This window comes from Ochotona princeps, chromosome 2 (assembly GCF_030435755.1).
Source record: "Ochotona princeps isolate mOchPri1 chromosome 2, mOchPri1.hap1, whole genome shotgun sequence".
Lineage (NCBI taxonomy): Eukaryota > Metazoa > Chordata > Mammalia > Lagomorpha > Ochotonidae > Ochotona > Ochotona princeps.
The window spans coordinates 91,976,346-92,002,692 of NC_080833.1; the positions used below are offsets into that span (position 1 = coordinate 91,976,346).

Genomic DNA, 26,347 nt, shown 5'->3' on the forward strand with positions numbered 1-26,347 from the left:
TGACCATTCTTGAGACCCAATACCCATGTGGGAAACCAGGAAGAAGATCCTGGCATCAGATCAGCTTTGCTCTGGCTGTTGCAGCTACGTGAGGAGTGAACCAGTAAATGGATGATCTTTCTGTCCCTCCTCTTTAAGTTCTTAAAATAATGATAATAATAATATGACTAGGGAATGAATATGGAATGAATACAAAATTAAAAAGGCAACTCTCTCTCCAGAGTTCTCTATTTGCCAACTTACTTATTTATCTGAAAAGCAGAGAGAGAATGTGAAAGTAAAGAGAGACACTCCTTTCATTTGTTTATTCCCCAAATGGTCTCCACGGTAGCAGCTAGGTCAGCCAAAAGCCTGGAACTCCATCCAGTTCTCCCACAATAATCTCAGGGGACTATGTACTTGGACCATCTTACACTGCTTTCCCAAGTACATCAGAAGGGAGCTGGATCAGCAGCAGAGCAGCTGGGACTCAAAATGATGATTCCACTATGGAATACCAGCATCATGGGTGTCAATGAAATTTGCTGAGCTGTAATGCCGGCATTTCCATCTAATTCCTAATCTGGCAGAGGCAGCTGCTGCCATAAATATCCATATCCATGTAAAAGCATAAGTCACAGTACAATAATCCCTGAGCCAGAAGCTGGTAAAGCAAGTTTATCCTCCACCTGTAGCACCAGCATCCCATATAGGCAGCCAGTTTGTATCCCAGCCGTTCCACTCTGCTCAGGCTCCCAGGTAATCACCTGGGAAAGCAACAAAGGATGGATCAAGTCGAGAATCAAGATGGCGGAATAGGGTAAGGACACGTTTATGCAGACGGAAAAACATTTAATCAGGATGAAGCAGAGAGGACATATTTCAGGAATTAGGAAGGGACAGAACAACAGCAGAGGGGTACCTGGAGACTGACCAACACAGGAAAGCAGCGGACACAATGATGTGGTGTTGCAGAGACTGATACTCCAGCACAGTGATCTCAACTCTACCAGCATCCAGAACTCCACCAGCAACCAGGTGGGAAGGGACTTTCACTGGGAGCTCAGGTGGTGAACCCAGACAAAGAATTTCCCGTTCTGCTGGTCCGTTTGATTTGACCAGGAACAGAGACAGAGCAGCAGATCTCAGACGGGCAGTGAGAGAACAGAGTGGATTTCACAGCCCAGTCAGCCCCTTAGAGCTGAATTGGGTGCCATTTTGCGTAAGGAGGAAAGGGCAAGGGAAGGGATGGAGCATGCGCTGAGCTGGGAGTGAGCTCATTTCTGTCTCAGTGAACTGCAACGACGTGGCATTCTACAGGTTCCACCCAGGGCAGGTCTGGATAGCCCTCAGATCTGACGGCCAGCAGATCAAGAACTGTAGTGGTTGTATATCAGGCAACATTTTGAGCACTGTGGCAACAGCTTTGGGACTGCAGGGGACAATAGTGAACTGCGCGTATGTTGATCTCCCCAGAACTTGCTGAGGTCCGTGACTGCACTGGTCCTGCAGGAAAATAATACTGTTTCAGCGTACCAGTCAAAATAGGTCCGTGTGGCAACCAGACCTAAAATCCAACAGGTTCCAGCAAGATCAGCGCCATCAATAACCTAACTATATAGGACACCTGGTGTCTCTCTAATCCTGGGACCTGCTCCAACCGAAAGTGGGAGAAAGGTTGCAGAGACAACAGTGCAGCCTCAGCACGGTATCACAGGAGGTGGTGAGTGGTGAGCCAAGAGCTGGGGCTGTGGAGACCATGGTGGAAATCTGATATAAGAACCCAGACCTGGAACTCACTGGAGGTTGTGGCACAAGTGGCTACAAGCAAAAAGTTGTGTACCAACCGCAACAAGTAAAATCGCATTGTAGCTCTGTGGGTGACACAGCTTAGAAACCTGCCCCAAGGAGAAGACTCTGCTAACCAAAAGTGCAATGACCAAGAGCAAAAGAAGAGACAAAAGCACAATGAATATTACTGAAGACTCCCCTGCAAAGGAGCAAAACCCTATGCTAACCTCAGAGTTATTGAGGAAGACATAGAGAAAATGGGGCACACAGAATCCATAAGACTCATTTTAAAGATTCTGATCAACAATGAGAAGCTCATGCAAGAGTTCAAAGAATTTAAGGAAGCAATAAAGCAAATCAAGGCTGGTATATCAGAAATTAAGAACACAGTAGAGCAAATTAAGAGTACAGTGGAGAGTCTCCAAAATAGAATGAAGCAAGCAGAAGAAAGAATCTCAGAACTGGAAGATATTTCCTGTCATCCAGGGGAAGCAAACAAAAAGCTGGAAGCAGAGCTGGATCAGGCCAAAAAAAAGTATTCAAGAATTGAAAGACACTATTAAGAGGCCAAATATAAGAGTTATGGGAGTCCCAGAAGGTGCAGAAAGAGAAGCTGAGCTTGCAAATGTATTTAATGAAACAATAAAGGAAAATTTCCCTAATCTGGAGAAAGAATTGGGAAACAAGTTCCAGGAGGGGCACAGAACTCCCAACAGGCTTGATCAAAAACGATCTTCACCACAACATGTGATAATCAAGCTCTCTTCAATCCAACATAAGGAAAAGATCCTTAAATGTGCATGTGAAAAAAATCAATTGACATATAAAGAAATGCCAATTAAGCTCACAGGAGATCTCTCACAGGGAATTCTACAGGCAAGAAGAGAATGGAGTGACATATTCCAGATTCTAAAAGAAAAAAATTGCTGGCCTAGGATAACATATCCAGCAAAGCTTTCTTTTGTCTTTGAAAATGAAATAAAATTCTTCCACAGTAAAGAAAAGTTCAAAGAATTTGCCTCTTCCAAACCTGCCCTACAAATGATACTTCAAGAAGTTCTCTTGACAGAAAAGAGGAATAGCACCTACCAAAACCAAAGGCAAATGGGAAGAACATCCCAGTAAAATGACAACAGAAGACTAAACCAATGAACAACCCATTCCTAAAATGACAGGACCAAAGTACCACCCATGTACATTAAACTCTGAATGTAAATGGCTTCAGCTCAATCAAACGTCATAGATTAGTAGAATGGATTAAAAAACAAAACCCATCTGCTTATTGTCTGGAGGAGACACACTTCAACAAAGATCAGCGGAAACTATATCGCATGGGTTTTGTTGTTTTCTGTTGGTTTCATCTCTTGAAAACACTTCCTTCGGATTAAATCATTCAATGACTCGTAGATCATGCAGTGGCATCATTTTCTTCAAGAAGGTTCCTGATTTTCATTTCTTCAGCGACACATTAATCATTTAATAGCATGTTATTTAACTTCTTCATGTTGTTAATTTCTTTTTTCTCCCGGATGTTGATTTTGTTTTGTGGCTCTTCATTTAAGGGGATGTATAGTAGCTGTGTGATGGAGACTGTCATATCTAGTAACATGTCATTTAACTTCACGGCATTGTAAATTTCTATTTTTCTTTCTATTGTTGATTTTGTATCATGATTTTTCATTTAAGGGGATGTACAACAGTTGTGTAACAGAGACTGTCATATCTAGTAACATGTCATTTAACTTCATGGCATTGTAAATTTCTTCTTTTCTTTCTATTGTTGATTTTGAATCATGACTTTTCATTTAAGCAGATGTACAGTAGCTGCGAAATGGAGACTAACATTCAGATGTGAGGATGTAGTGTGGTATGCATTTCTACTTCCAGACAAAGATGGACTTACAATGAAACTGTTTACTATATCTTGACAATAGGATTCTGGACTCTCTGCCATTGTCTATGCCTGCAATGATGGATATATGACTGAGTATGAAGAACTATATGTTAGTAATGATATAGAGGAACTGGGGGGGAGGGAACTGGGGAGGGGATAAGGGAATATGAAACTGTATTATAAAATAATAACAATAATAATGTATTAAAAAAAAAGAAAAGAGATGCAGAAGACGAAAAATTGGGAAGACCAGTTGTGTGGCTTGTTGCCAGGTTTATGCTGTGCATGTGAGCTTAAATTTTGCATTGTTACCATAAAAATGTGCAACTATTATACATTCAAAAATAATAAAACTGAAAGAACTATCAAAAAAAAATAAAAATGAGAATTAGAAAGAAAGAAAGAGACAAGCTATTTTATCCCCTGGTTCACTCCCTTAACTGCCTTCAACTGCAATATTAGGGCCAGACTGAATCCTGGAGGCCCAAACTCAAACCACCTGTAAAGACAGATGTACATTAGCTGAAGCAGGACTCCAGGAGCCAGAACTTCAACTCATGCTCACGAAAATGGGAATGGGAGCGCCTCAAGTGGCAGCTTAATTACTCTGTCAAACAACCGTACTTCATTTATTTTTTATGTTGCTTAAAAATATTCTAAGTGCATTTTTTAACATGTTGGTTGCTCAATACTATGTCAATTAATTCCATGACGTTGTAAATTGTTGCTGATATAATGTCGGGGCTTTTAATTGATAGGGATGGTGCTCTGCCGGCTCTACCTTCAGACCAGAGATGGTCTCCCCAACAAGCCACTGAATTTGGTCGAGATGCTGGACTCTATGCTTGGTATATGCTTGCAATGAAAGAATCTCAACTGATTTTGAACTGTGATAATGCAGCAAGGTGGAGGAATCCACCATGGGGGGAGAGTTTGGGGAGGAGTGAGGGGAATCCCAGTGCATATGGGACTGTGTCACATAATGCAATATAATTAATTAAAAAAAAAAGAGAGAGAAAAAAAAGGATGGATCAAGTCCTTGGGATGCTGTACCCATGTGGGAGACCTGGAATAAGCTCCTGGCTCTGGTCTGGATCAGTTCAGCTCTGGCCTTTGTGGCCATTTGAGGACTGAACCAATGGGTGGAAAATCTTTCTCTGTTTCTCCTTCTCTCTGTAAATCTGCCTTTCAAATAAAAATAAATCAATCTTTAATTTTTTTTCTCTGTGCCTTAAAAGATAGGAAGAATCTTCATGGAAAAAGAAGGCCGAACGGTTTCAGTGAAAACAAAATACAGTGGGAAAATGCTTTTCCATGTACTATGGGAAAGTTTACATGGGGCTGGAAATGAGAAACAGAAGGTATTCAGGAAACCAAGTGGGGCAGATGTACTTGGTAAGGTTCCAAGTGCCAAGCTCAAGCATTTGGTCTTCAATGGCAGTGAAACATTGGTTTCACAGAATAACAGCTTCTTAAATGCACTTCAAAAGCACTAATTATTTTTACACTTAAACTTTTTATCAGCTTAATGACAAAAACCAAGTTTATATAACAATATTCACACATTTCCAGAGATGCATTTTGAAGGATGAAAAGGTAAAATGACATGATCTCCAAGATTTACTTTAAATATGTACTAGCAAACAGGGCAGGCGCTTGGCCTAACAGTTTAGCTGCTATTTGGGACACCTACTTCCCACATTCAAGTGCCCAAGTTTGAGTCTCAGTTGTGCTCCTGAAGACAGGTTCCTGCTAATGTGCACCCAGGGAGGCAGCAGGTAATGGTCTCCAAGCTACCCACATGGGAGACCTAGACTGTGTTCCTGGTTTCCAGCTTCAACCTGGCCCAGTGCTGGCAGTTGTAGCCATCTGGAGAACGGACCAGCAGATGGGACCCCTCTGTCTGTTTCCTAGTCTCTCTGTCTGCTTCTCAAGTAAGCAAGGATTCAAAAAATATATTCAAAAGAAGGATGAAAGGAGCAAATTGTGACAATAATTTCAGTAAACTAGTCTCTTTTAGGTGTTTAGAAATTTTTTTAATTAAGAAAACATTTTTAAATAAAGTTGATAAATCTGTAATAACTAGAAGATGTTTAATATTGCTCTAATGGATACATCAAAAACTTTTCTTTTCAGCTGCATTGCCAATTCATCATGAATTTCTGGTTCTTTCATTAAATAGACTTCACCTCTTGACAAATTCATGCATCATGCTCTGTCGCCATTGTTATTATTCTAACCACTAATTTCAAGTCTCCCACCTCTCCCCCTAATGTCTACACTTACTGCCACCTAACACACAGCAGACTGATCATCTCAAAATGTAATTAGGTAGGAGCGCTTCCTCTGGTCATTTTCAGTAGCTTTTTATTATACTCACTGTAAAATCCAGAAATGCCTAGAGAGCTCTGCAAAATTTAATTCATGTCTGTCTCCATGGTCTTACCACACTTCGGCTCACAATATTCCAACAAATTTGAACGTATTCTGTTCCTCATACAAGTATTCTCTCTCACCTCGTGTTCTTTCTGGATTACTCTCTTATCCCTTCACACGCTGGGTTCCACTCACCCTCAAATGTCAGCTTTAGTGCTTCTCCCTCAAACTCACCAATCAGCTTGGCACCCTAGCCCTATTTTACTGTTATAGCACTTTGTAATTTTTCTTTCTAACATCTACCACAATACATAATCACATTTACCTGTGTTTATTTTCACAATGCCCAGCTTTACTACTAAACCATATGTCTGTCTATAAATGTGCCATTAACATGCACATTAAGACTTATTTATTTAGTATACACAATTTTTAAAAATCTACTTATTTTCTTGAAAACAGAAAGTTATTGCTCTTTCATCCACTAGCTCACTCCATAAGAAGTAGCAATGGTCAAAGTGTTTAACTGGCCTTACATTATTACCCTATCAATTTAATTAGAACATATGAATTTCCCAGATTAAAAAAAAATCCATGGAAATAAGCAAGACTGGAATACTGACTAAACAACGGTCCAATCAAAAACACCTCACCAAAAAACGGTACAAAAGTAATCCATTATTTAATTATATTTCATAAGCACTGAAAATAAAAATATAGCTTAATGGAAGGAAAGGAAGTAAAAATTGAAACATTACTGAATAGCAATGGTAAAAAAATAAACCAATACAACAAAAACTAAGGCAAAGGAGTTGACATTATGGTGCAGAGAGTTGACTTAGCTGTGACATCCACTTCCCCTGGCTTGAGTCCTGGCTAACCCACTTTTAATTTAGCCCCCTACTAACACAGTCCTAGAAGGTAGTAGGTACTCTTTCAAAGGCTGAGTCCCTGTCACCCACATGGGAGACCCAGATGGGGTTCCTAGCTCCTGCCTGCCACAACAACGGCTGTTGTAAGCAGGCATTTGGGGAGTGAACCAGTAGACCGAGGTGATCTTTCTCTCCCTGTCCCCCTTAAACTCTCATCTCCGTCACACAGGCAAGAATAATAGTACAAACCACTGATTCTTACCTTGGATCGATCACTTCCGGATAGGCACACACCCTCAGAGTTTTTGAGTTTGAACCAACAGCATATAAACTACCACTTGGATGAAAAGCCACCGCTCTAACAGCTTGTGTATCTTCTAGAGTATTAATACAAACAAACTGTTTTTTCGATTTGTCATCCTATGGAAAGAATAAATGTAACAGTCATCCTATGAAAAAAGTTCATTAGAAGGAAATCAACTTTATCCTATTTTAAATTCATCCGAGATGTATTATTCCTGCTTGATCACTTTATTATCTACAGTCATATATTCTTTTAAACAGAAAATCCTAATTAACCTTTATTTTTCTATATTCTGCTACTCATTGCTAAACCAAGATACAAAGTTCATAAACATTCCAGTTTATCTCTGCGGATGAAGACAAAATATAAAGTTAAATACGCGTTCCTATTTAAGTTCTCTTTAATTTCAAGAAAAAAAGCTTGCTTACAGCATAATTTGCGTTTCTAAAAATGTGAAGTAACAAAGACTATTACTTAATTCACTTCAGAAAGAAAAAAATGAGGGTCAACATTTCCAATAAATATTTCAGTATTTCAAAGAGGTATGCAATATTCTCATGTAAAAAAAAATCATAAAATGTTCTCATCAGAAAATTATGTTTGATTTTCATGCTTATTTTAAACTATCAACCCATATGTCCACAGCTCCTTTAAAGACTCAACTTGAAGCAGCTCTATATAAAAGCGGTGGGAATCCTGCCATTTGTGTCACCCTATTACCTTGACAGGACTGACTGACCTGCAGCACGGAATTCAGATAAGTAGAATCAGCAGACTCAACCCAAACCCATGTTTGGGAAGTTTCAATATCAAGTATGCACACAAAAGCAAGTAATTTCAGCTCTGGTTATATCTGAGAGCTCCAAAACTCATAATGACTATATTAATAAAGAAACCATGCTTTTATCTAAGCTTTTATGTATTCATGCAATATAAAACTTCACTGGGAGAACAGGGAGCAAATTTGATGTAACATACCATGTTTACCTAAACTAATTAAAATGAATTCTTACATTCTTCCTATGAGGGTATTTAACTAGAAATGCTGCATTTTCCATTAAGCCGCATAAAAAGAATGTGACTGGTTGAAAAAGAAATAACATCCGGTAGACAGAAGAAAAAGGGAAGGGAATGACTCACTGATTAAGTGGTCTATACCACATTAATACCTGCAAAGGGTTACTTTCAAGCTGAAGCACACAAACTGATCTTATTTGCTCTCCTCCAAAACATAAATCTTTTAAAACTTGTAGCCCTTTTTAAATGGGATATTTCACATAAAAATCCCTAGTTCTAACTTTTCCTAAAAATGAGGACAGGAAATACTGGAGGATGCATGTCTTTTTATGTAAGGGGCAAATTTTCCCTTGTGTTTCTCATGAAAATGGCCAGGGCCCGGTGTAATGGCTGAATTAGCTAATACTCCCCTTTCAAGTGCTGAGATCCCATATGGGCACCAGTTCATGTCCTAGCTGCTCTACTTGCTTCCAGCTCCCTGCTTGTGGCCTGGGAAAGCAGTGGAGGATGGCCCAAAGTCTTGGGACCCTGCACCCACATGGGAGACCCAGCAGAAGCTCCTGGCTCTGGCTTAAGATCAGCTCAGTTCTGGCTGTTGTAGCCACTTGGGGAGTGAACCAGCATATGGAAGATCTTTCTCTGGACCCGGTAAAGCAGCCTAATGACTAAAGTCCTTGCCTTGCATGCACTGGGAGCCCATATGGGCACCAGTTCCTGTCCTGGCTGCTCTACTTCCTTTCCAGCTCCTTGCTTGTGGCCTGGGAGGGCAATGGAGGATGGCCCAAGGCCATCTGTCCCATGTGGGATACCTGAGGAGGCTCCTGGCTTCTATTGGCTCAGCTCCACTGCAACCATTTGGGGAATAAACCAGCACATGGGAGATCTTCCTCTCTGTCTCTCCTTCTCTCTGTAAATCTGACTTTCCAATGAAACTAAATAAATCTTCATAAAATAAATATACATTAATAACCTTAAAAATAAAAAGAAAAATGGCCAACTTCCATTTTGTTCGTTTTCGAGTCCTAACACATCTGGAAACCACATTTTGTTTATAGGAATAAATTTTCATTTTTAAAAAAATTTATTAGCTCACAGGGCTTAAAATGTGAACTAGAGGAAATAAGACAGCGTGTAGCTGCACATTAGTTTGGGAAGGATGTCTGGTTTCAAAACACAAGCAGGTATTTGACAACAAGCCCAAAGGAAACACCAATAATATCTGAACAAATTAATCGCAGGCTTCACTAAGTAGTGCACAGTCCCCATTCATCTGCTAAGGTCATTTCCTGGTCATCAGTATGAACGCTACCAAATGTGCTTTCTACGGCAATGTCTTCATTGAGCACCTTCACAAGTATGACTATTTCGAGAAACAGGTCTTCTATTTAAAACTTGCTTAGCAAAATTTCCAAGTTTATATGAAAATAGTGAAACCTTCTTTCCTAAAGTATTACCTCTTCTCTTGACCTTGACAGACTCCCTGAAGAATCACTCAGAGGTGGCTTAATGACCGAAGGTTCTGATGAGCTGCGCAAGTAGAAATTCAAATAAAATTTACTATAAACACCAACGCAGAAAACAATTCACCTTTTCAATCTGTCAAGTTTTTTTTTTTTTAAGTAAATGACCCTTATTGAATTTAAAGTTACTTTCTGGGGACACTTATTAAGAGGTTGTAAATTTTGTAACACTAAACACGCTTGAACAGATGGACCAAAAAGCCGAGCTGGAAAGATGAAGTCAAAGCCCAGAGCTTACACTTGAGGTCTCAAGTTTCCTTCTGCTTAGTTCCAGAATCTTGCTTGCTAAGCTTTAATCATACTCCAGGCAGGATCCTAGAGACCGCTCTTCAATCCCATTCCCAAGGTTCCCTTGTGGCGCGCTTACCTTGAGGAAAGGTTGCTCTTGGGTCTGGAAAAAGCCAAGGACTCAGTCACTGCCTTCCTGCAGTGGTTTTGGCCTGCTGAGTCCCCAGTCTCAGCTCCGGCCCAGCAGGGGTGCCTCCCACAGAAGCCACTCTGTGGGGGGCTGCCATCCGCCCCCAACCCCAAGGCCCGAACCGAGACTGCTCTTCAAACAGATTATCTAGCTCATAAGAAAAACCTAACAGAAACTGATAACTGAGGGTCTCAAGAAAAAATGTTCACTTACTTATTTTTGTGAGGCCAATGTGGTACGCAGATACAACCCTTTTCCCTACAATAGCTTCTTTCTTTTTTAAGGCCATACCCTTTACAGTGCTAAAAAGATTTCATATACTTGAAGACAGCCTCCTATAAATAAGCTAAAAATTAACAGAAGGGCAGCAGAAGAATTTGGCTTGAGATGCCCACATCTGATATCAACCTGCCAAGATGGCAGTCCTGTCCCTGCTTATGTTTATACCTGCCTGCTAGGGTGAACCCTGAGATAAAACATATGATGACTCAAATATTCATGTCCCTGTTCCCAGGCGGGAGACCCAGATTGAGTTCTGGACTCCTGGTTTCAGTCTCACCCAGACTTTGCTGTTGCAGCCATTTGGGGAGTGAACCCACAGAAAGAACCTTCTCTTTCTGTGTCCAGAGAATGAGTTTTCTTATTATTTGTTAAAAGATGTCAATGGGATCGGCACAGTGGCCTAGCGGCTAAAGTCCTCACCTTGAATGTGCTGGGATTCCACATGAGCATCAGTTCTAATTCCAGCAGCCCCGCTTCCCATCCAGCTCCCTGTTCATGGTCAGGGAAAACAACAGGGGACAGCCCAAAGTATCGGGACCCTGCACCCGTGTGGCAGACCCAGAAGAAGCTCTGGGTTCCTGGCTTTGGACCGGCTCAGCTCTGGCCACTGCGGTCACTTGGGGGAGTGGATCAGCAGATGGAAGATCTTACTCTCTGTCTCTCCTCCTCTTGTACAGCTGACTTTCCAGTAAAAATAAATAAATTTTTAAAAAAAGAAAAAGAAAGAAAGATGCCAATGGCAGTAAAATGGAAAATCAGGGAGAACCTAAAACCTGGAACTGTAGATTCTGTAAGTTACAATGACTTATAAAAATAAACGCCTTGGGGCCCGGCAGCATGGCCTAGCGGCTAAAGTCCTCGCCTTGAATGCCGCGGGATCCCATATGGGCGCTGGTTCTAATCCAGGCAGCTCCACTTCCCATTCAGCTCCCTGCTTGTGGCCTGGGAAAGCAGTTGAGGACAGCCCAAAGCTTTGGGACCCTGCACCCGTGTGGGAGACCCGGAAGAGGTTCCCAGCATCGGATTGGCGCGCACCGGCCCATTGCGGCTCACTTGGGGAGTGAATTATCGGATGGAAGATCTTCCTCTCTGTCTCTCCTCCTCTCTGTATATCCGGTTTTCCAATAATAATAAAATCTTTAAAAAAATAAATAAATAAACGCCTTGGTGTGATGAGGAAGCAGTAAAAGAAAATAAAAACTACAAAGATTTAGTTGGTGAAGAGAATACAGAAAACTGAAGGCAAATTAGGGCAGGGGATGGATAAAAAAAAAGTAAGTCCTAAAAACTTCAATTCTAAAGCTATCAAGACAAGTTCAACTTTCTATGTTTCTATTCATTAATAACAAGTTAGTATTTCCAGATTTTACAACATCAAGCACTTACGTTTGGCCTCCACAAGAAGGTGATTCCTCAAGAAAAGGTATGTGATTTGCAGATCCAGGATTGCGAGGAGTACTTGTGTGGATATTTGAAGTATCATGTGTTACTCTCTGACCAGAGTCTTGGGGCGGTGTAGCAAAACTAGCCACAGAAGAATTATTAGATCCATTGCCTTTGTTCCCATTACACTGCTGGCTGACAGCTGATACATCACTACCAAGGCTATCCATTCCAATATTTAACTCGCCAAGCTTTTGAATAGACCTATAAAAGTAATACAATTATTTTTAAATACAACTTACTGACATTCCTATCACATAGATTAAAAATTTAAGAAGGTAATTATATGTACATGTACTAGATAATACATAGTAAAAATCAGTGTTAAAATTACCATCATGATCAGGCAGACACTGGTGTTGGGGCTAAAAGGACCACACCCTGTATCACAGTGCCTGGGTTTAGGTCCTGGTTCTTTTCCTAATTCCAGCTTCCTGCTAATGTGTATTCTTGGATAGCTCAAGCAGTTATGTGCTACCCATGTGTGAGACCCAGACTGATTTCCCAGCTCCCAGATTCAGCCCCAGCCCAGGCCAGGCCACTGTAGGCACTTGAGAAATGAAACAATAGGTGACAGCACTCACTTTCACGTTCTCTCTCTCTCTCTCTAAAATAGTCCTAGTTTGAGTTCCAGCAACACCACTTACCATTTAGCTCCCGGATAATGCACCTGAAAACGCAACACATAATGACTAAAAATTTGGGTCCCTGGCACCCACATGGGAAACCTAGATGAGTTCCAGGCTCCTGACTTCAATCAGGCCGAGCGCTACCTGTTACAGGCATTTGGGGAGTAAACCAGAAGACAGAAGATGTCTGTCAGTCTCTGTCACTCTGACTTTCAAACAAATTAGCAAATATTCCTTAAAAAATGCAAACATATAATTCTAACTGAAAATGGACAGACATGAGCAATGGAAGAAAAGCCTATTATAAGTATTAAATTTAAAATGAATAAATAAATAAAAGGGCGGCTACTGCGCAATAGCCTAGTGGCTAAATCCTCAGCTTGTATGTGCTGGGATCCCATATGAGCACCAGTTCTTGCCTCAGTTGTCCCACTTCCCATCCAGCTCCCCGTCTGGGAAAGCAGCAGAGAATGGTCCAAAGCCCTGGGACCTTGTATCAGCATAGGACACCCAGAAGAAGTTCCAGGTGCCTGGCTTCAGATCAGTTCAGCTCTGGCCACTGTGGCCACTCAGGGTATGAAAGAAACATTGAGGGAAGATCTTTCTATCTCCTTCTCTCTGTAAAGCAGACTTCCCAACAAAAAGAAAACTTAATCGTAATAATAAGTGCTAGGATCCCAGAGTGGTAGCCTAGCAGCTGAAGTCCTCGCCTTAAACACACCAGGACCCCATATGGGTGCTGGTTCTAATCCCAGCAGCTGCACTTCCATCCAGCTCCCTGCTTGTGGCCTGGGAAAGCAGTCGAGCATGGCCCAAAGCCTTAGATCCTGTACCCACGTGGGAGACTTGGAACAGGCTCCAAGTTCCTGGATTCGGATTGGCTCAGCTCCGCCGTTCACACTTGGAGACTGAATCAACGGATGGAAGATCTTCCTCTCTGTCTCTCCTCCTCTCTGTATATCTGACTTTCTAATAAAAAGAAATGAATCTTTTAAAAAGAAAGAAAGAAAATTTAAAGTTAAAAAGAAATGGTTTGCTGCCAGAATGATCTGAAAGAATCCAGCTTTAAGAAAAAGTATATTGTGCTTGCTTCGGCAGCACAAATACTAAAAAAAAAAAAAAAAAAAAAAAGAAAAAGTATATTTTTATCTGCAGTTTTTCTATGTACCAAATTTGTCCTTGTTATTCGTTCAAGTCCTGACTCAGAGTAGCAAGTAAAGCCAATGCCTAGGAAGTCAGCATCCCACACGAGAGCAGGTTTGAGTCCCGGCTGCTCCACCTCCAATCTAGCTACCTGCTAATGTGCCTGACGAGCCAGGAGCTGATGCTCCAGGAATCTGAGCCCTGGAGACTCATGCAGGAGACCCGGATGGAGTTACAGTTACTGGCTATTTAGACTGCAAACCAGTAGCTCTATCTCCCCCTGTTCCCCACTCTCCTCTTTATATCTCTCTCTCCTCCTCTCTCTCTCTGAAGAAAAGGCTAAAAAAAAAAAGACAGAATTTATGTAATTTAAATCATTAAAAAAACAAAATAAATTTCCACTCACAATTAGACCTGGTTATACTACAGATTTTATAACATACTTAATTTTTAATGAAATTTTATATTTTGAATCCTAAAGTTCACAGAACTGCTAAAAATAAATATGCTCCAAATAAAACATCTGCATTTGCTGTAGGACTGCCATTAAATAAAGGATGGACCTTCCTGAATAGTTCAACTTTATCAAGGAAATTTACCCCTACTGGAGTCCCAGAACCTTGCCACACTGTCATCTAACTAACCACTAGACATCTGCTCTCCCTGAAAAAAAAAAAATGTATACTTTCACAGTCAAACTGAAACAATGACCTCAACGGAATGAAAAAGATCTAAGAACCAGAAGTGATAATTTAAGAGATTAGGAAAACTGCGACAAGTCACTGAGTTTCAGAGGTTTGAAGAAAATAATTCCAAAAATTAACATTCATATATTAAATGAGTTGAGATATATATATATAAATATATATATACCTCAATACATATAAATATATATACCTCAAGTCAGTTAATCTTCCAATAGCTATTCATTTTGTCTGAGGCTGGCAATGTGTGACAGTAGACTAAGCTGCTGCCTATGGCACTAGCATTCCATATTCCAGTTGTTCCTCTTCCAATCCATCTCCCTGCTAAAGTGTCTGGGAAAGCAGTGAAAGATGGCCCAAGTGCTTGGGCTCCTCAACCACATGGGAGACCAGAAAAAAGCTTCTGCCATCTGGCTTTGGCTCGACCCAGCCCTAACCATTGTGACCATTTGGGGAGTAAATTAGTGGATAAAAGATCTCTGTCTCTCCCTCTCTCTCTAAAACTGTGCCTTTAAAATAAATAAAAGAAATCTTTAAAATATATGTATGCATATAAAATCTGAACGAATCCAAAATCTAGTGTCTTACGCACTATATTTTTAAATAGCAGCCAACAACACAGTGCTTACCATGTGCCAGACAGTGCCCACCCCAAACAAGTCTACAGATTAAACTCATTTACTCTCTTGGCAACCCTGTGAAGTATAGTAAGATTCAGGTAAAAACAAACTCAGTTCCTCATCCTCAGTGACCCGGGGCCACAGTGCCACAGTCTACTTCCTGGCAGTCTAGCTCCAGCCTGCACACTGACCCACCATACTTTGCTGCACTAGTTGACTAGCGATGAACTAGATAAACTAGATAAGCCCTCAGAGTGCTGTGACAGAAAATCACTATATAACTCCACACTATCTGAAATGCTTTAAAAAGTCTAAAGATTTCAAGCTATACATAAAAATTGTAACTGTGTGCATCCAATAACTTTCCAAGAATTTCTTTTATCTTCAAGAATAACTCAAAGACACACCTGCTCAGGAACTGCTCGGTGAGATTCTGCGGCTGATCCGGAGCATCCTCCTGATTAACACCTCCTTCCAGCAACATCTGCTGGTATATCTGCCTCTGCTGCTCCTTCTGCTCCAAATGCTGCTGATAACGCAGTCTTTGCCGGTAATATTCTTGAAACTGTTCTGTTGAATCTCGAAGCTTCGAAACATTAGAAAAAAACACAAACATTTATTTGAGCAGGTTATGTCTAAATGTGTTTTTACTCAATATATCTTTACAAATAATTAGTAAAATGATTTTATATCTTACATATAAATATACACATAATAAAATATGCAACTAGCTACATTTAATAATTATGAAACAATATATCATTCTTTGAAACAGAACATCATATCAGGGAGTTTTAATTTGCAAGGAGATCACAGTAGCACTGTGGCACAGTGGCTTAAGCCACTGCCTGCAGTGTTGACAGGCATGTGAGTGTCACTTCAAATTCTGGCTATTCTGTTGAACTTGACTGGACAATAAGATGCTGGACTCTATGTTTGGTATATGCTTGCAATGGGGGAATATCAACTGAACTTGAACTGTGGTTATGCAACAAGGTGGAGGAATCCACCATGGTAGGAGGGTTTGAGGAGGGGTGGGGAGAATCCAAGTACCTGTGAAACTGTGTCACATAATACAATGTAATTAATGAATTAAAAATAATAAATAAATTAAAAAAAAAAATTCTGGCTATTCTACTTCCTACCCAATAGGCTGCTTAATGTGTCAGGGAAAGCAGCAGAAAATAGCCCAAGTGTTTGGGAGCCAGCCACCTTTGCAAGTGGGAGACCCAGAAGAAGCTCCAGCTTCGGCCTGGCCCAGCCCTGGCTATTGTAGTATTTGAGAAGTGAAGCAGCAGACAGAAATTGTCTTTCTCTCCAACTCTGCATTTCAAGTAAATAAATAAATACTTAAAATATATATATTGGGCCCGGTGGCATGGCCTAGCAGCTAAAGTCCTCGCCTTGAAAGCCCCGGGATCCCATATGGGCGCCGGTTCTAATCCCGGCAGTTCCACTTCCCATCCAGCTCCCTGCTTGTGGCCTGGGAAAGCAGTTGAGGACGGCCCAAAGATTTGGGACCCTGCACCCACGTGGGAGACCCGGAAGAGGTTCCAGGTTCCCGGCATCGGATCGGCGCGCACTGGCTGTTGCGGCTCACTTGGGGAGTGAATCATCGGACGGAAGATCTTCCTATCTGTCTCTCCTCCTCTCTGTATATCTGACTTTGTAATAAAATAATAAATCTTTAAAAAAATAAAAAATATATATATTAAGGTGGGTCAGTTAACTGGCTTAACCCGCAGCAACAGACTGACCAAAATGAATGACAAATCTTCCTCCTTGACTACTTAAACACCAAAACACAAATAATACTTTTACAATGCAAAGTCAATATAAGCATAAACATTAGCACATAATTGGCATTACTTGAAAAAATATACACTGACAGATTGTATTAAAAGTTAATAAGGCACAGTACTAATCATGAAAACATGCTTAATTTAAGCATAAAGGTAATCTAAAAAATATCTTTAGCAAGAAATTAAATTTTCTTCAAAACTCAGATACAATTATACATTCACAAGAAAGAATAAATAGGAGTTAAATTTAGCAGTGTCAAAAAAAATTTAGCAGTCAGTGCCAACATTTTTAGAAGTACTTACGTGAACTCCTCTTTACGTGGCAGGCGGAATTCACCAGGGATGCAGCCTAATACTGGTTGTTGTCAGGAGGTTTTCAATTACTGATCAATGTCTTTACTTCCTATAGGTCTGTGAAAATTTTTTTTATTTTTCTCCTTGAGTCAGTTTAGGTAACTTGTGTGTCTTTAAATCTGTTCATTTCACTTAGGTTATCTAACTTGTTGTTCACTGTATTTTATTTTTTTTTTAAAGATTTGTTTTTATTGCAAAGTCAGATATACAGAGAGGAGGAGAGACAGAGAGGAAGATCTTCCATCTGATGGTTCACTCCCCAAGTGACCACAATGGCCGGTGCTGCAAGATCTAAAGCCAGGAGCCAAAACTTCCTCCAGGTCTCCCACGTGGGTGCAGGGTCCCAAGGCTTTGGGACTGCTTTCCAAGGCCACAAGCAGGGAGCTGGATAGGAAGGAGCTGCCAGGACTAGAACTGGCACCCACATTGGGATTCCAGCGCATTCAAGATGAGGACTTTAGCCGCTAGGCCATGATGTCGGGCTCCGCTGTGTTTTATCTTTATAACCCTTATTACTATTATAAGACCAATAGTAAGGTCCTTAATTTCATTACTGATTCTAGTTGTCTTCTCTCTTTTGTCAGGCCCATTAAAGATTTTTTTATAAGATATATTTATTTCTGTGAAAGGCAAAGTTAGAAGAAAAGAGAGGGGGGGATGAGAGAGAAACAGAGATCCTCCATCCAATTATTCATTCCCCCAAACCTGTGAAGGCCAGAGCTGGGTCAGTAGGAAGCCAGGACCTTCTTCCTAGTTTTCCATGTTACTGCAGGGGCCCTTGAACTTGTGAAATCTGCTTCTTTCCCAGACTATTAGCAAGGAGCAGGACTGGAAGTGGAACAGTGATGACTTGAACCAATGCTCACATGGGATGCTGGCACTGCAGGCAGGGCTCGACCAGCCATGCTACAGTGGCCCCTGTTCATCTTTTTTGAAGGATAACTTTTGCCTTCATGGATTTTCTCCAATGCATTTGTTTCCTATTCCATTTATGTCTATTCTAATATTAATTATTTCTTTCCTTCCACTAGTTTTATGTTTAGAGTACTCATTTTTTTCTAGTTCCTCAAATTACAAAGTTAGGTTACTGATTTGAGATCTTCTTTCCTTTCATTTATTCACTACAGAAACTGAGTGACAGAGACAGGAAGAAATCTCTCATGCACTGGGTCGCTTTCCAAATAAGCCTAACAGCCTAGGCAGGGCCAGACCAAAGCCTTGAGGCAGGAACACAATCGAGCTCACTCACACGAATGGCAAGGACCCAATTATTTCAGCCATCACAGCTGCATTCCAGGGCCTGCCTCAATAGAAAGCTAGACTCAGGAACTGGAGTAGCAAAATCAGCTACTACAATGCAGGTCAGCCGCATCTTGATCAGTATTCTCAATCACTACGCTAAACATCTGCCCCGTTTTCTCCTTTCTGAGTGTGGGTATTTATAACCCCAAATTTCAAGTACTACCTTCACTGCACCCCATACATTTCGGTATGTGGTATTTTCATTTGTCTCTAAGTATTTTCTTTTTTAAAAATAGTGACTTTTAAAAATATATTTTGATTTTTTAAAGATTCATTTATTTTTGTTGGAAAGTCAGATATACAGAGAGGAGACAGAGAGGAAGATCTTGCGTCCACTGGTTCACTCCCCAAGTGACCACAATTGCCTGAGTTGAGCAGATCTGAAGTTAGGAGCCAGGAGTCTCTTCTGGGTCTCCCACACAGGTGCAGCATTCCAAGACTTTGGACCACCCTCAACTGCTTTCCTAGGCCACAAGCAGAGAGCTGGATGGGAAGCAGGCCTGCTGGGATTAGAACTGGCGCTATATGAAATCCCGCTGCATGCAAGGTGAAGACTTTAGTTGCTAGGCTACTGTGCCAGGCCCAAAATATATTTTAATTTAAAAGACGGGGATCTTCCCAGGATAAAGCTGGGAGTTAGGAACTCCATCCAGGTCTCACATATGCTTAGCTGAGACCCAATGAGTTGAGCCATCACCTGCTGCTTTCCAAAGCATGCATTAGCAGGAAGCCGGATCAGAAGTGGAGCAAAGATTCGAATTTAGTCATTCCAACATAAATTGTGGAAGGAGGGGGTCTCAAGCAGCATCTTAACCACTGCACCAAACACACCTGCCCATCTATATGTTTTTTCCAATTTCCTTTATTAATTCTACTTAAACTCATTACTATTTGCAGATTTACAGAAAAAAAATCCACGGATTAGTGAATTTCTAATTTTTTTCCTGTTAATTTCTCTTTCATTCCATTTTTGTCAGTGAATTCGTTCTACATAATTTCAACCTTGCAGAACTTAGTCGTCTTATTTTGTGTCATAAAATAAGATCTTTTTTTAAAGATTTTTTTATTATTTTTATTGCAAAGTCAGATATACAGAAAGGAAGAAAGAGAGGAAGATCTTCCATCCAATGATTCACTCCCCAAGTGACCACAACGGCCCATGCTGTGCTGATCTGAAGCCAGGAGCCCACATTCTCTTCTGGGTCTCCCACACAGGTGTAGGGTCCCAAGGCCTTGGGCTGTCCTTGACTGCTTTCCCAGTCCACAAGCAGAGAGCTGGATGGGAAGTGGGGCTGCCTGGATTAGAACCAGCACCCATATGGGATCCTGGCACCTTCAAGGCAAGGACTCTGGCTGCTAGACTACTGCACCAGGCCCTAAGATTTATTTTTATAAATGTTTCATGTATACTTGGGAAGGATTTTTTTTTTTTTTGCTGTCATTGGATAACGTGCTTCATAAATATGTTAGGTCTCGTTGGTTTGTAGTATTTTTCAAGTCTTATATCTTCATTAACTGTCTACTTAGAAGCCTTATTCTTTTTTATAGGTTAATTATTAAAGTTTCCAACTAGTAGAGAACTGTCTAGCTTTCCTTCCAACCACATAATGTTTGCATTACAATTTGGGGCTCTATTGCTTGGTGCATGTCCATACATATACTTAATGGTGCTTTTCCTACTTCATTGCTAACAGTTTTTTAAAAATTAGACATTTACTCAACTTACTAAAACCATTTAACAGTCTATTCTAAGTTGTATCATACGTGCTAACATTTTCTCTCAAGAACATCAAAGAAAAACAACTTGTAATTCTAGTCACAGATAAAAATATTATGTCTCAAAATAGCTTACCTCTGATTATTAAATGTAATTTGCAAAATACAGAGCATATATTAAAATGGAAACTAGTTAGGCAAGTGTTATGGCACAGTGAGCTAATCCACTGTAGGTCACTATGTGGGATGTCCGCATTCCCTTCAAGCCTGAACTCCTTAGCTTCTAATCCAACTTCCTGTTAACACATCCTAGGAGGCAGCAAATATTGGCTCAAGTAATTGGGATCTGCCACACACATGGGAGACACACACAGAATTCCAGATTCCTGGCTTAAGCTTAGGAGATCTCTTAGGACAGGAGATCATTCTCTCTCTCCTCTCTCTGTAAATCTGTTTTTCTAATAAAAATAAATAATTCTTTTTTTAGAAAATTTAAAAAATTATTTGACAAGCAGAGAGAACAGAGAGAGAGAACATTCTTCTGCTGGTTTTTCCCAAATGTCCACAGCAGCCAAGACTAGGCTAAACTGGAAGGAAGTGGAGCAGCCAGGATATGAAATGGTGCCCAAACAGGATCCCAAAGCATGCAAGGCGAGGACTTTAGCCATTAGGCCACCACACCAGGCCCTATTTTTTTTTTTTTCAAGATTTATTTGTTCTTATTGGAAAGGCATTCACAGAAAGTTCTTCCATTTACTGGTTTCTCAGAAGACATCCAGCGGGGTAGCTGCGACAGCAAAGGCCTGTGGGATCCTGTTAATAAGAGGCTCCAGGAAAGAGAAGGTGGAGGGCCTCTCATCCAGAGTGCACTCTTGCCCCCAGTGAGTCCTTGGATGTGCTTTCGGGCTTCCCTGACATATGTTGAACATCTATGCTTAGTTTGCCTAGTATCCTAGATGAAACTAGTGCTCCTTATCGACATCTCACACAAACGGTGCTTGGATCCTGGGCCTTGTTAGCTCTCCTGGAATGCCCTGCTTACACACATGTGGCATGAGTTGTATATCAAACCTGATAATTGCAACAGATGTCTGAGCTGAACTATGTTTAAAGTGTTGCTTTGCTGAATGTATATAAACTGGAACCCTGGAAATTAACTTTTTCAGTTGCCTAAGAGTATACTGTCCCCCCACTTCTTTTTGGTCGCATCTCCTCCCCAGAACCCACAAGGTAAACTTGTATGGTTCACTCCACAAATGGCCACAATGGCCAGAGTTGAACCAATCCAAAGCTAGGAGCCAGGAGCTCCCTCATGGTTTCCCATGTGCATGCCGGGCCCCAAGGCCTTGAGCCATTCTCTGCTGTTTTCCTAGGCCACAAGCAGGGAGCTGGAAGACAAGTATTGTAGCCAGGACACAAACTGGCATCCATACAGGGTCCTGGCACTTACAGGGAAAGGATTAGCCCACGACCCATCACGCAGGGCCCAAATAAATATTTTTTAAATGCTTCAAGAGGGCCCGGCGGCGTGGCCTAGCGGCTAAAGTCCTCGCCTTGAAAGCCCCGAGATCCCATATGGGCGCCGGTTCTAATCCCGGCAGCTCCACTTCCCATCCAGCTCCCTGCTTGTGGCCTGGGAAAGCAGTCGAGGACGGCCCAATGCATTGGGACCCTGCACCCACGTGGGAGACCCGGAAGAGGTTCCTGGTCCCCGGCTTCGGATCGGCGCGCATCGGCCCGTTGCGGCTCACTTGGGGAGTGAATCATCGGACGGAAGATCTTCCTCTCTGTCTCTCCTCCTCTGTGTATATCTGGCTGTAATAAAATGAATAAAATCTTAAAAAAAAAAAAAAAATGCTTCAAGAATGGGTACTTAGCATTCCATATTGGAGTACTAGGTTCACATTCTGGCTTCAGCTCCTGATTCCAAGTTTCCTGCTAATGTGCCAATATACAGCTTGATTAGGCAGCAAGCAACAGCTCAAGAACTGAGGTCTCCATCACCCATCTAAATGACCTGGACTGAGTGCATGGCTCCTGGCTTCAGCTGGGCCTAGTCCCAGCCACTGTGGCTACCTAGAGTAACTGGATTTAGAGTACATGGGAACTCTCTTGGCATCTCAATGTTTTTAAAATGTTGCAAAATTGCTACTTTAATGTATCATATATTCTTTGAAGAAAGCAGAAAAATAAACCAATAATAAGAACATTTAGATAATTTTTCTCTGGCTCCCAAATATCAGAAAACTATTTTTAAATTCTATTTAAGCAAATACTCCTATTTCTTAGAGAGTAACTATAAGGAACACTACATAGAGTAAATATTACCTCATTTTTTTCTTGCTTGGCTGGTCCAGGATTTTGTGCTCCATTTGCAGGTTCTTTTTCTGAAGCTGAACTCTGGCCCAAGATTTCATTGCCGATAGGCCGCTGTGCTTCAACAGGTGTATCACTTCTTGCAGAAAATTTAAATTTAAATGAAAAAAAAAAGATGTGGGAGTAAAGGACAACATATTTTAATTAGAAAAATTTCAATTTTGACAAATTCACATTGAAAATGTATCAACTTAGGAAACATATTGTTGAAATTTCCTTTCTTCTCTGAGCAAAACTACAAAGAGGACTTTAAGAAACAAAGTGCACTTTTATTGGAGAAGTTTTGTGTTAATAAAGAAGTACAGGACCTCTAGTCTAAAATCAGTTGTGTGGCCTTGGGACAATCACTTAAATGTTTGTGGTTCATCTTCATCCAAAACTGAGTTATAAGTTAACAGGTTGCTGCCTATAACCTCTTTATGAAATCTAAATCTGTGATTTTTACAGAATTTTTGTGTTGGTACAGAATTTTAAGAATTTGCTTGACTTTATTAAGTTTTTCTTTGGGCACCAGCACCATGACATAGCTGCTTAAGCCTCTGTCTGTGGTGCCAACATTTCGTATGGGTGCCAGTTCTAATCCCAGCTGCTCCATTTCCAATTCAGCTCATGGCTAATGTGCCTAGGAAAGCAAAGACAGCCCAAGTCCTTGGGTCCCTGCACCCACACAGGGGACCGATTCGTTAGAAGCTTCAGACTCCTGCCCTAGTTCTAGCCATTGTGGCCGTTTGCGGAATGCATCAGCAGGTGGAAGATCTCTCTATCTCCCTCGATTTCACTCTCTTTCTCTCTCCTCCCCATAACTCTGTCTTTTAAATAAAAAACAGGGGTCAGCACAGTGGTATAGTTAGCTAAGCGTCTGCCTGTGGCACCAGCATCCCATAAGGGTGCCCATTTGAGTCCTGGTGGCTCCACTTCCGATTCAGCTCCCTGCCCTGGAAAGGCAGTGGAGAAGGGTTCAAGTCCTTGGGCCCTTGCACCCACATGGGAGATCCAGAAGAAGCCCCTGGTCATTTGGGGAGTCAACTAGAAGATGGAAGTTCTATTACTTTTCTCTGTAACTATGCCTTTCAAATAAAAGTAAATTTTTAAAAAGTTATTTGAATAAATCCCTTTTTTTCAGTTGCAGACAGAGAAGTTTTATTCATAAAGCATTTGCAAAGTGAACAAGTGAACATGCAAAGAAAGGATCCAGAAGATGGGGTGTCTCCTGAAAGGAGAGACGGACACTCACAAATACATGTTTTTAAAAAGGCTTTCTTTGGTCCATTTGCACGTAACCCAAAAACTAAACATACATCTTTCCAATTTTCTAGTGCTTACTAACTACAAGCTTGAGAACTTACGTCAGGTTTTTCTAATATTCTTCAAAAACACTAACAATTTCTACTTTTCATAGCTACTCTGTTCAAAATCTTCAGCAACTTCATCCAAAGACGATAAATGCCAAAGACATTTACCTAAACCCCTACTGCCACAAGGTTCTGTGGAAGCAATCAGAAAAGTAAAACAATTTCTGTATTTAAGAAGTTGGGCTGTGTGCCTCTCCACGCATACAGTGTAAGACATATCAGACAAAATCTAGGGTTCAGGAAAGCAGAGCCAGTTATCCTCACAAAGGCCTAGTCTTCAGGAACCTGTGTTACCAAGTACTTAAACACAGACACATACATACATGCACATCCAGGGGCAGAACTGAAAAGAGCTGTGTAAATTGCTAATGGCCACAAGAAGCCTCCTTTTATGGTCATAAGATACAATAGGCACTCTGTCTTCAGACCAGAGAGGGTATACCTAAGAAGCCGTTGAACTTGACGGGACAATAAGATACTGGACTCTATGTTTGGTATACGCTTGCAATGGGGAAATCTCAACTGAACTTGAGCTGTGGTTATGCAACAAGGTGGAGGAATCCACCATGGTGGGAGGGTTTGGGGAGGGGTGGGGAGAACCCAAGTATCTATGTAACTGTGTCACATAATACAATGTAATTACTGAAGTTAAATAATAAATAATTAAAAAAAAAAAAAGAAAAGGAAAAAAAAAAAGATACAATAGGCAAGGGTTATTAACTGTACAGATAGAACACAAGTACCTTTACAAAGTAACATTTAATTTTGTAATTCATACGGAAATGCCATATGCATTATCCCATTTAACTTTCACAATAACCAGTGAAATATAACTCAGTCCACAAAGAGAAAATAGATTCAGCAAACAAGTAAGTCACCTAAAATTGCACAGATAATAAACAGAGGGAAAATGTGATTGGACTACAAATCTAATGCTAGACTATACTCAAAGAGACTTAGACTTGAAGGCCATTACATTGAATACCCAAAGCCCACGTTTGAACCAATTTTTTTCTGAATGGAGTTTGTTTCTGTGTAAGTAAAAAGATAACCTTACTAAACACTGCACTCTCTTACAACCTTTCTTTTGTTTTAGTTCCTTGTTTACCATAGTTGCTGGATAATTATATTCCCCAGGATTTGGCATTGTGGTGTACAGGGTTCAGCTGCCACCTGTGACACCAGCATCCTATATGGGTGCTTATTTGAGCCTTGGTTGCTCCACTTCCAACCCAGCTCCCTGCTAATGTGCCTGGGAAAGCAGTGCCCCTGTATCCATGTACCAGATGCAGATGAAGCTCCTAACTTCAGCCTGGTCCAGACTAGCCACTGTAGCCATTGAAAAAGTGAACCAGTAGATTCAAGACTGTGCTCTCCTTCTCTCACTGCCTTCAAATAAATCAATTTTAAAAACAAACAAAAAAAAAAACTTCACCCCCAGTATGTAGCACAGTATTAGCACACAGTAAATATTTGAAACATTATTTAAATGGACCCTGACTCCAAACAAATAGTAATACAAGAATTCCCAGCATTTTTTTAAATTACAGCTAAAATATTTTTCAAAACAAGGAAACTTGTTCCACAGTACATTTTTATACTTCATCCACAGCTCTCCCACAGCATCTCACTAGCAATCCTTTTAAAACAGTGTCATCAAGACTCTGAAAGGAAGAAATTTACATTTATTGAGCACCAGTCAAAAGACTGTCACTCAGCCAGGAAGTTTATCTCAATGTCCAAATCACAGTCTCATTTTACAGATGTGGTAATTGAGGTTCAGGGAGATTAAGCAACTTTTCCAAGGTGAAACAGCAAACAAATGCCAAAAACTACCACTGAAACCCAAGTTTGACTTCAAAAATCACATTCTATCCATTATTCCACACAGCTCTGCCTCATTAACTTTTTAATTCAGGGATGGGACACTGAATGACTCCTCAGCAGAGAATGTATGTATTACATCTCTTTTTCTATTACGATCTAAACACAATACACTTCTCTCTCCTTATTTATCCAGTCATTCCTCAATTTCCACTACTTTTTTATATAGGAAATGGCACATGTACAGATTTGGCTAGATTTCTGTGCAACTTTTTTCCACACAAGACAATCCTGATATACAAATCCAAACAGGCCATAGTTGTGCTCACCATGCTACTCCTGTAACACAAGCAGTTCCCCCAGAACTGAAGCCCAGAACCCTAGCTAACAATCTTTTTTCTCAAAAGGCACTGGAAAGTCCAAGAGACATTTGGAATAGTCTCTGCCAATGCTCAAAATCCCCTATTTCTTTGGGATTTAAAAGGGTGCTCCCATATGACATTAAACTCATCTATTTTCATCACCATAGAACATCTTTCTTGGGAAGACACACTAAGTCATCCTCACTTTCACGAAGTACCTCACTTAACTGATCTTCGCTAGATTTCCTTTCTGTTTAAAGAACAACA

The 26,347-nt window shown here is 40.8% G+C and overlaps 1 protein-coding gene across 7 annotated transcripts in view; it reads right to left on the reverse strand.

Moving 5' to 3' along the window:
- The window catches only part of WDR47 (WD repeat domain 47), a 92,585-nt gene that overhangs the window by 15,035 nt on the left and 51,203 nt on the right, over nucleotides 1–26,347 (reverse strand). For 5 of the 7 annotated variants that reach the window (XM_058659903.1, XM_058659922.1, XM_058659895.1 and 2 more), the window contains 5 exons: nucleotides 22,495–22,621; nucleotides 15,400–15,578; nucleotides 11,840–12,100; nucleotides 9,688–9,760; nucleotides 7,175–7,332 (listed from right to left, as the gene is read on the reverse strand). In XM_058659903.1, coding sequence (XP_058515886.1) covers nucleotides 7,175–7,332; nucleotides 9,688–9,760; nucleotides 11,840–12,100; nucleotides 15,400–15,578; nucleotides 22,495–22,621 — 798 coding nt within the window. The remainder of the gene's footprint in view (nucleotides 1–7,174; nucleotides 7,333–9,687; nucleotides 9,761–11,839; nucleotides 12,101–15,399; nucleotides 15,579–22,494; nucleotides 22,622–26,347) is intronic. The other 2 variants (XM_058659909.1, XM_058659919.1) reach the window with 1 other exon arrangement.